This window comes from Neophocaena asiaeorientalis, unplaced genomic scaffold (assembly GCF_003031525.2).
Source record: "Neophocaena asiaeorientalis asiaeorientalis breed wild unplaced genomic scaffold, Neophocaena_asiaeorientalis_V1.1 scaffold648, whole genome shotgun sequence".
Taxonomy (NCBI): domain Eukaryota; kingdom Metazoa; phylum Chordata; class Mammalia; order Artiodactyla; family Phocoenidae; genus Neophocaena; species Neophocaena asiaeorientalis.
This window is the reverse complement of record NW_020172781.1, coordinates 6465789-6477161: the sequence shown is the minus strand read 5'-3', so window position 1 is coordinate 6477161 and position 11373 is coordinate 6465789. Positions and strand designations below refer to the sequence as shown.

The following is an 11373-nucleotide window of genomic DNA, read 5'->3' as shown; positions in this document are numbered from 1 at the left end:
ATATCAAAAAAAAAATTAAAAAAAAAAAAAAAAAAAAAAGGCAGCAACCACACCGGGCTGCTGTGGAAATTAAACAGGTGCTTAGCCCACAGCATGACTCGTAGTAAAGGCACAACAAATCTGAGCCGCTGTCATGACTGTTATCACAGCCTGTAAGGACGCAAAGTTATTCTGTCTCATAATCTGTACCACAGCCATCACCTTGCAAGAGCTTACATGTCAGGCGAGGCCCTCTGCTGACGGAAGTCAGGACAGCAGTTACCCTGGAGGGGCAGTGACTGGGTAATACAGGAGTGGGGGCTTGTTTGTGGTGTTAATCTGGGTGCCGGCTTTAAGAGCTGATGCAAATTCAATGAGCAGTACAGGTGGGATAAGGTGTGCTTCCCTGCATGTATGTTACACATCAGTAAATGGTATTAGAAATACCTGTGCTGCTTTTGAAGGTCTAAACCAAGCTTTTCTGTCCCTTGAGCAGGTCTCTTTTGCTAGTATAAAGACAGGCCATTTTCTGCAGAGGAACCTTGCCCAGAGGTCCCTCCCCCAGGATCCTGTCCTCCAAGACAGTAGTCACGTGGCTCCTGAAGAAGCCGCAGCCTGGACTTGGCACGGGGAGGGCGAATTTGATTCGTTAACAACTCCCAGTGGCCAACAGTACAGGCTGAGACGAACCAAGGGAGGTGCAGAATCAGGTAGGGGCCCGATGAAACCCTGACAGCCCATGGTCTCCCCTAGAAACAGAACACCTACTTCAAAAGCATTGGGGTTAATGTCTCTGAAAGAAACTAACAGCCCCTTTCTCTGCAGGAGACCCGAGGAAGGAACATGGCACCGCTCGTCAGATGGGGAGTTTTCAAGAAAATGGGGTGCAGGTGTGTCATCCATGGAACCCAGTTTCTACACCCCTGGACATCTGTGCCTCCACACCAAGTGCGACCAATTCCTGGATGCTCAGAATACCCTGGAATATTCTAGAAAGAACTTGGGATTTAGAATGAGGTGGCCCAGGCTTGAAACCCTGGCTCACCACTTGCTGGTGGTGGGACTGAGGCTGAGTCATGCCACCTCTCAGAACCTGAGTTTCCTCGTCTATAAAGGAAGAGGTAAAAAAAAGAAAAAAAAAAAAATCTCTAACCTCCATGTTGAGATAAGACAAGGATCAGATGTGATAATGGATCGAAGAGTACTTTGTTTGCTGTCAAATGCTTTACAAATATAAATGATTATGAGTACTGATGACCTGGAATGTATTCCTGTAGACTTTGTGTTATTATTCTACTACCAGTTCTGAATTCTTTGAAAAATGAGTTGGTTCTTAGAATATAGCCTCTTAGTTCTCAGATTTATTGCTTTGTTAAGTTTCAAATGCTGAGGTGTTGTGTGTGTGTATATGTCTCCTCCGGAGCTGAGGAGCTGAGGACTGGGCATGGTGCCAGGCCCTCTGTCACATATTACTGCGTTTTACTCCTGTGGTAGTCTCTTTAAAATGCCATTACTATTATTGCCTTTGTTAAAACAGTAGTAGCTTACACTTTGGGTTTGCTAGGTGTCAGACACTGTTCTGAATGCTTTACGGGGATGAACACACGGAGCCCGCACGGTGAGTCTATGGGGTATGAAGCATTATGATTCCCATTTGATGGGTGATGAAACTGAGGCTTACAAAAGTGAAGCAGTTTGCCCAAGATCACACAGCTAATCGTAAGTGGCAGAGTTAGCATGTGGACCCAACTTTTCTGACTGCAAAGAGGTAATTTTAGTAAAATATACAATAAAAGAGGTTAAGTTTTGCTCTTCAATTAAAAAAAAAAAAAAAAAAAGGGTGTTATGAAGGCACAGAGGAGCATCCCAGCCAAGGCTGGGATGGGACCAGACACAGTCTCAAGTAAGCAGGAGCTAGTTAGGTGAGGTGCAGGAAGGGACACAGCTGAGAAACCACCCTGAATATGCGGTTCTGGGTGATTAGCATGAGGGTATAAAACACAGGGATGGGGCAAGTCACAGAATGAGAGAAGTTCCCTGGGGCCAGCTCACGTCTTGTGAGCTGTGTGGAGCTCTTCAGTATGTACTGTCATAGGGAAATGGAGGCACAACCGATAAAACAGAGAGGGTAAGTGATCAGCTCAAGGCCACACTGCTCCTAAGTGGCTACCCAGGGACTGGAACCCAGGCAGCTCAGTAGTAGAATTCAAGTCTCTAACCACTGTACCAGAGTGCCTGGTGAAATGTGAGCCGGGACATCTTAACTCGAGAGCCCAGATTCTTTGCCATGATTACACTCAAGCAACGTGCTTTTGCACCTTCCTCATTTTTGTATCTGCTCGTGCTCTGCACACATCCTAAGTGTGGGGCAGGTCAGCATCAGGGACATTCAGCATGACCCCATCCTTGCTGCCAGAAAGACCCTGAAAATGCTGGCACCATCTCCTTTCCAGAGGGATCACTGCAAACAAATTCACAACAAAACCTCAGACCAAGTCATCCTCCCCTTCATAATAAATTGCTACGCAAGAGGAGGGGGAAAAAAAAAAACCCAAAACTCATTAGGTTAATGGGAAATAAATGTCATTCTGCAAGTTTACATTTTGCAGCACAAAGATTCAAATTTAGATAAAGCTAGTGAATAATTAACCAATAAAACCAGATGATGTTTAGTGTTGTTGTGGGAAACTGTTCCAACCCGGGTTGTTTCACCATTTATCATTAAGGGTAAATTGTCTGGGGCAGTTGTTCAATGTCTGTCATCAAAGAACTCTCTAAGCACTTTTAACAAATGATCTAAAAATGTTATTAGGGGTAATCAAGCCACTTTACAGATGGGGAAATTGAGGCTTAGAGAGAGAACATTATGTAGCTAAAGCTTGCACAGCGAATTAATGGCAGATCTGGATTGCCTGATAACGTTAGGAAAAAAGATGGTCCAGAAAAGGATAATTCTAGTTAACTAAACCTTAACCACTTTTTAAGCAGCATGGTGTTAGATTTAATTTTAAAAAATACAGGTTTTCAAATAATATATTGATAGACCTCACTTCGAATTCACGTAGGCCACTAATAACCTATATGATCTTGGGCAATGTGCTTTACCTTTTGAGCCTCACTTGTTTCATTTATATGAAGGAACTGATAGTATCTAATAGAACAAAAGAGATCATAGAAGACATTATCAATCTACCCCAAAGCAGGAAAGGAGTAAAGGAAGAAGCAAAGAAAGGGGGCAATAAACCAACAAAACTAAACACAAAAGAATAGAAATAATTTCAAATATATCAGTCATTATATAAATGTAAATGAACTAAATTCTCCAATGAAAAGTAAGAGACTAAAATATTGCATTAAAAAGTATCCTATCTGTTTAAGGGACATACACACAGAGAAAGGTTAAAAGCAAAGAGACAAAAAAGGCCTTGCGGGCAAACTAAAAGAAATCGCACAAAATAAAATAAGGCAAAAATAATTCACAGAGAAAAAAGGGACACCATACAACAATTAGAAAAGAACAATGTACAATGTGCCAAGGAAATAAAACAATAATAAACTTAAATGCACCTAAAAAAATAACCTCAAAATATATAAGAGAAAACTATAACACAATTATAAGCAAAGTATATCCCCATGTACCACTATAATTAATAGAAGTATACAAAAATATTCTATTTATGAGAGGCACAGAAACTACAAGATTCCTAGAAGTAAATCTAACAGAAAAGCTCAAGACTTATATGGAAAAAAATAGTAAAATATACAATAAAATATTTATTATTATAAGGTATTAATTTATAAAAATAAAATATATTTATGAAAGCCATAGATACATGAAGAAACACAGCATGAAAAAAAAAAAAAAAAGAAACACAGCATGCTCCTGATTGCAATACTTCAATACTAAAAAAATATGTCACTTGTTCCCAACTAACTTACAAACCAATGCATTTGAAAATCCCCACCAGGCTTTGTTATGGAATCTCAATAAGAAGATTAAAGGATCAAAAATAGATAAGACAATTTTAGAGATGAGAAAGATAAACTGTTTACAAGTTATCAAACCCAGCCAGTAAGACCACATGGTGCAGGAACTGAAGAATAAACCAATTAAACAAAATGGGTAGCCCCAAAACACAGCCATACATATATGGAAATTGTAGAAAAAATTACTCACGAAATAAAACAAAGGTGGTCTATATCGGGAAAATATAGATTCCTACCTCACACATACCAAAATAAAATCTAGGTGGGACTTCCTTGGTGGCACAGTGGTTGGGGGTCCGCCTGCCAGTGCAGGGCACATGGGTTCGAGCCCTGGTCCAGGAAGATCCCACATGATGCGGAGCAACTAAGCCCGTGTGCCACAACTACTGAGCCTGCACTCTAGAGCCCGTGTGCCTGGAGTCCATGCTCCGCAACAAGAGAAGCCACCACAATGAGAAGCCCGTGCACCACAACGAAAAGTAGCCCCCGCTGGCCACAACTAGTGAAAGCCTGCACGCAGCAACGAAGACCCAACGCAGCCAAAAAAAAATAAATTAATTAAAAAATAAAATAAAATAAAATCCAGGTGGGTTAAAGGCCTAAAAATCCTCAAAACTTTAGAAATTTTCAGAAATATGGTGAAAGATCTTTATGAACTCTGTTAAGGAAAGAAATCTTAAAAGAATCAACCATAACTGATGAATATGACTATATAAAAAACACTTTTTATTAAGTAAAAAACATTATAAACAAAGTGAAACGATTATCCATAGAGTAGGAGATATTTGCACAATATACAACCAAAAGTGGATTAGCATCTTGGATAAGGATCGTGAATAATGAATAGAAAAGAAAGGCGAAGACAAAACACTATAAACAGGCAACGCACATAAGAGAAAACCATAATAAACGTGAAAAATGCACAACTTCACTAGTCAGGAGGGACAAGCAGTACAACTTAACACTCAGTAACAGGTAAAGATCTTTAAATGTCTGACAGTGCCACGTGTCGGGGGAGGATGTGTGGTAGCAAAGAAAAAACTGCTGGTGACAATGTAAACCGCCACAATCACTTTGAGGAACAATCTGGGCAACATCTAATAATTCCAAAATGGTACATTCCTAACAGCCAGCAATTCCTCTTCTAGATCCATGCCCTGGAGGATCTCTTTCCCACATGCACAGGGAGACATGTATAAGAATATGTGCTGTAGCTCTGCGTCCTAGAATGGAAACAGCTAAACATCCAACAGAAGAGTAGGATTAGAGAAAATGGATACTGTGTAGCAGTTAGAAAAGAACAGATTAGAGCTACACGTATTATCATGGAGGAATCTCAAAAACAGCAAAACCAGAGTGCAGAAGGGGAGCAGTGGAAGTAAAGGCAGAATCGCACGTACTGTGTACAGTTAAAGTTCAAATACACACGCAGGGGAATCAAAGCCTCCAACCTCAGGAGGACGGTCCCCTCTGGGAGCGAAGGACGAAAAGACGGAAGGATAAAGGGATGGGAGATGAGGAACAGAAACCAAGGGGCCACCAACTGTTTTTGAAGTGCTTTGCTTCCTTAAAAACATCTGAATCTGATGCGGCAAAATGTTAATTTATGTGAACCCCGTCCTCCTGGCGCACAAGCATCAATGACACTGTCTGTTCTACTCCCCGTGTGTTTGGCAAATGTCTTCCTAAAACATTTAGAAGTACCCAATGTGACGCTATTCAAAGGCTCCAGCTTGGTGACTCACACAAAATTAGCTTCTCATTCACTTAAAGTTACCTTCTCCTTGCATGTGAAACTTAAAATGTTAGCAATATTTATAAAAACCTTTCTTTACTGGATTAATTCCTTTGTTTTCTTAAACAGACCATGCTGGATAGAAGGCAACCTTTCTATCCAATGATACTTTCCAAGTATCATACTAGAATCAAATCCTGGGGTGTTCTCTCTTGTGCTGATGCCAAAGGGAGAGGAGCCTCAGTGGCTCTGCACTCTGGCCCCAGTTTGCTTGGCTGAAAATCCAGAAAACCCGAAGAAGGAAGATCATGCAGTTCTCCCACTGATGTCCTCAGCTTCCGACTCTCACTCTCACGGCTGTAGGGGTCCCGCTCTAGAATTCACTCATTTACTCAATTTAAAAAAACAAAACAAAACATAGTGAGCACTTATTTGTTCGAAGCCTGGCTGCCCTGGATGACCATTTGGAGGGGGCCCACATTCCTCTGTGAACAAGAGGAACGACTGTGGGAAGGTTATTGACAGCAAGATTGTTACTAATTAAAAGATAATGAACACAAGTTAAGCAGATACATTAAAAAACACTCCTATGATATTTAAAAAGAAACCATGGAAGCCACCAGCACTCCTCTCCAACGTCGGGGTTTCATGGAGGAGCTATTCCCCCCAACTCTGATACCGGGAGCTGGCTCTGGGCGCTGCTGGCTGCTTCCTTCACAGCAGTGGTTCCTGTAAAGAGGGAGGTTGATTGTGTCCTGGAGGAACATGTGGTAACGTCCGTAGACACTGCTGATTGTTACAACTGAGGGAGATGCTTCTGGCATTTAGGAGGTGGAGGCCAGGGATGCTGCTCAACAGCCTACAATGAGACAGCGCCACTTCCCCCCAGCACCCCGCCCCCCGCCCCAACCCCGGCCGCCAACAACAAAGAATGATGCAGCTCAAAACGTCTGCAGTGCTGCAGCTGACAACCCTGGTCTACGGCGACGATGGCAAAACCCCACAAGGCTCTGCTCTCCAGCAGCTCAGAGCAGTTCATTAGATCACGCAAAGCCAAGGAGACAGAAGTGGCCCAGCTAAGGGTCTAAAGCGTCACTGGCCTGACTCTGCCTTCAGCAAAAGTTTATTCTCACGAGGCCAGCTCTGAGCACAGCAGCCATTCACAGTCACCCTGTCAAAGCAAAGGCTGTCTATACTCTCACCCCGACAGCGGCTGAAGGCAAGGCGACCTCGTCTGTCATGTGTGGCTGGGCCCGCTCTCTTTACTCTCAAGGGTCCTTCCAAGAACCCTGCTGTGTGAAGACTCCCCCCCCCACGGAAGGTCCCCTCTGAAGAGGCAGTGAGTGAGGGCAGAGACAGAATTGGTGCAGAGACAGAATTGGTGGAGAAGAAGGCGCCTGGGAGGAGCAGGTGGAGGCCAGCTGAAAGGTCTACCTGGGCTGGTCCTAAGACCCCTCCAGATGGTCTCTCCACGAATCAGCTCTCTAACAGGGCCCCCAGAGGCAGGGAATGCGCTCCCCAAATGCCTGCTGGTGTCTCCCTCTTACCTGATCGCAGAGGGTTCCGATCAAGCCTTCTAAGTCCTGCTTCTCATGGAGGACCATCTGCTTCTCCTCATATTCTTGCTCCAGCTGCATTTCCAGTTGGCGGAGCTGTGGGCACAAAGGGCAGATGCAGGCATAGGATACAAGAGCTCTACCCGACAAACCCCACGAGGCAGGGACCCTCTGGAGGATGGGGTGGGGGAGGTGGAGTTCATGGCCCCTCGCCCAGTTCCACAACGGCTCACCTAGCAGTTAGGAGGGGGTGTCTCTGTCAGAGAACCTGGGAGCCTAAAAGCTCAGGAGCAGGACAACTATGGGGAGAGCTGGCCAATTACGGGGAGCCCCCTGCCATTCACTGTGAAGTCCCCACCCCCAGTTCCCTTCCCATTTCCTAACACAGGTCTCCTTCCTCTGCCACGACCCAGCTTGAAGAGTTACAAGTCTTGGCACTCTGACTTTTTAAGACTCTGCACAACATTGTATCCAGCATAATAAGGTGCGTTCACCTCGCTTACTAAATACACGGTGACGCAGCAAAAAAAAAAACTGTTGCGTTTGAGATTATTTGGTGTTTGGACTGCACCTTTGTCTCTCTGAAGTTCCTAATCCCAATGCAGTATTATTTGCCGATGGGGCCTTTGGGAGATAGTGAGGTTTAGATGAGGTCATGAGGGTGGAGTCCCCATGCTGGGATTAGTGCCCTTATAAGAAGAGACACCAGGGACCTTGCTTCCTCTCTCTCTCCACTGTGTGAGGACACAGCGAGAAGGCAGCCGTCTATCTACAAGCCAGGAGCAGGGCCCTCACCCCACACCAAATCTGCCAGCACCTTGATCTTGGACCTTCCAGCCTCCAGAACTGTGAGAAATATATGTTTGTTGTTTAAGCTCCCCCCACCCCAAGACCCCAGCCTATGATATTCTGTTATAGCAGCCCAAACTGACTAAGACCTTTGGCTACAAGCAGCTCATTTAGTTTACAACTGGCTCTGATTTCTCGGTAATCACCCAGCAATGGCAGGCACTCCCTGCTAAAGTGGACGCCCCACTATAACGGTGCTTTGCACATCCTCTTCTGCACCGGACTCTCTCACCCCTTCCTCGTTTCTCCATCCTGTGCTCTCAATGACCTTCTTTCACAGACGGGAAAACTGAGTCAGAGAGCGGTCCTGAAGCATAGACTCCTACGTCAACTGCTGCTGAGGACAGTCAGCATTCTGTCTCCTGGCCCCAGCTCTTGTGCCACACCAGACAGCCATCAGCATTCCCACCCAGGTCTCTATCGATTGATTTCCTGCCATGGTGAGAGACAGACTGAGCAGAGGAGTCACTAGATGTGCAGTCAAGGTTAGTATTTGTGATAGAGAAAAACTCCTTTCTCTGACCTCCCCCTCCCCCTTTATAAATCTGTCCATGGAAAAGCCTCAGGAGGGTCTGTCTGGGTCACATCTCCAACTCGTCAGCGTCCTGGCTCAGGGCACTCATGATGCTCTGAGGCACTCTTGGAATGCACTAGAATTGTGCTCCCTTCACCTGAGGGCACATGGGCAGGGACTGGGGGCTTCCATCTCCTGACCCACGTAGAGAAAAAAAGGACTGATGTATGGTCATTTCACAAGAAAGTTCGTTTCAAAATTTTCTTTTAAGAGTGAGAGACACAAAGCACTCTGCTCACACCTGCTTAAGATGAAGACTGCAAAAGTGAAACTCGTTTTGGAAAATATACAATAAAAATTATGCATCAAGCAAGGCAAAGTTTTCTGGAGTGTGTTCTGTAGAACATTTCCACATAGTGTTCACACGTATACTGTGTGTGTGTGGTGGGAAGGGAGGGAAGTCCATGCTAGAATAAGTGTGGGAGCCACTGAGTTAATAGGGCCTTCCATGCAGTACTTATCAGAGCCTTTGGTGAGTTCATGTGCAGGAAGTGCTAAAGGATGCAGCACCGCCCAAGGTTGACTTCTGTCAAGTGCTTTCTAAATGGCCTTCCATAGTCCAAACATTTGCAAAATTAAAAAACTTTTTTTTTTTTTTGCGGTATGTGGGCCTCTCACTGCTGTGGCCTCTCCCGTTGTGGAGCACAGGCTCCGGACGCGCAGGCTCAGCAGCCGTGGCTCATGGGCCCAGCCGCTCCGCGGCATGTGGGATCTTCCCAGACCGGGGCACGAACCCATGTCCCCTGCATCGGCAGGTGGGCTCTCAACCACTGCGCCACCAGGGAAGCCCCTAAAAAAAAACTTTTAAAATCTAGTTATTTTGGTTAAGAGATTGGGCTTTGGAGTCAGACAGACCTAAGTTCAAGTCCGAGCTCGTTTACTTCCCAGTGAGGTAACCCTGGGGAAGACCCTTCACCTTTGGGACTCTAGTTTCCTCATCTGTAGAACCAGGACTATAAACCTTACAGAGCTCTTATGAGAATTAAATAAGCTGACAGACATAAAGAACCCAGCCTGAAACATGGTGCCCACTGGGTATTCAAAGAATCTCATTCGTTTCTCCCAAATATGCAATAATGGAAAATAAGCAGAAATTGGCCCCTCAGTGATAACTCCCAGCACTTTACAGTTTATAAGGCATCTGCCATTCTTTCATCTTATGCTCACAACAGCGTAGGTAAGGTAGAACATTTTCTCTTATTGCTCCCATTTTGTAGATGAGAAAACTGAGTCTTAGGGAAGTTACAAGACTTACTCAAGGGCACACAGGTCTGGTTGAACCTAAAATCTATGACTCTTCTTTTCCAACTCTGGGGAGTTTTGGGGGGAATGCACTTGGCCCCTTGGGATGATCCATGTAAACCCCCAGAGGGGCTGAGCTCTAAAGGGGCCCCAAAAGGAGTATCTGAGGAGCAGGAAGGGCAGCAGATGCAGCAGCACCAACCACTGGGAGTGGAGAGGGGCTCAGTTTTTACTTACTCCCCTCCCCCCCACCCCCGGGGCGATGATAGGGTGCCGAGGCGATCCCATCTGCCCAGGACTTCCTCACTAGAGTCCCGTCTCCGCCGAGGTCCTGACACCACTGAGGCCTCCTCCAGCCCCGCCCAGGATGATGCTCTTGGGGGGATCCGCAGAGCACCAAGTCCCTGAACCCTCCTCTTGGACGGATTAGTCACACCCAAGAGCAAGGCAACCACCAGGTTTGCTCCCTGGTTCCTCTGGAAGGATCAGCTACCTGAAGATCCACACACACACACCGGTATTGCTCATAAGTTTCCAACCATCAAGGGTTACATTACAAAGCTCTGTTCAATAGTTCCACATCTGTGATCTCCTTGAATCTTCCCTGTGACCCTGCAGGGGGCCATCATTATCCTATTTTACGGATGAGAGAAGCGAGGCTTATTAGCAAGGTTACGTGATTTCTCCAACGCCCCACAGCTGATAGCTGATGGAGTTGGGACTTGATCCAAGCCTCTGTGACTCCAAATAAAGTAGCAACATTGGCTTTTTGTGTGTCTTATAAACTGGCTCTAAGTGACCAGCGGTGGATACAGAGAATGGAGTGTAGTTTAGTTGGAGTTGAGGGTTTAAAATCACTTTCCCAAAATCACACAGTTGTTAAGCTGGAAGGGCAAAGATTCAAACCAAGAGTCTATGAGTTCCAGCACCCATGCTCTCAGGCCCTGCAGTCTGGAGGTCTCTGTAGAGACTCTGCTTAGGGAACTAATAATCGGAGTCAACCTTGGGAAATGCTACTCGGCCCCTTCTTGGAGATTCACAATGTACCCAAGGCTATGAAAGGCCCACAGAAATCCTACCCAGACAAAACCTGTTAAATGAGGCTTAAGCCAAAGCTTCTCAGCAATTCCATTTTAAAGATTCATCTCACATTCACATCAGTGAATGCATCTGTAAGGAGGTCTGTCTCAGCACTGGCCATAAAAACAGAAAACCCTAAATGTCCAATGACAAGAGAATTAATGAGAGCACACGTCTAAGGTGGAATACTTTTATAAGCCATTAAACATGTACATTAGATCTGCATTTACTGACATGAGAGGAGGCCCAGGACAAACTTCGAGTGAAAACAGCAGCATGACCCCATTTAGGTAAAACGATCTCTCTACAAATATGCACGTGTGGGTACAATGAAAGAGAGAGAGGAAAGAACATTTAAAAATAGTAATAAT

At 45.1% G+C, this 11373-nt stretch overlaps 1 protein-coding gene across 1 annotated transcript in view; it reads right to left on the bottom strand.

The window, feature by feature from the left end:
- The window catches only part of MYO18B (myosin XVIIIB), a 236926-nt gene that overhangs the window by 86985 nt on the left and 138568 nt on the right, over positions 1 to 11373 (bottom strand). Inside the window, exon 34 of the mRNA XM_024741392.1 lies at positions 7249 to 7353. Coding sequence (XP_024597160.1) covers positions 7249 to 7353 — 105 coding nt within the window. The remainder of the gene's footprint in view (positions 1 to 7248; positions 7354 to 11373) is intronic.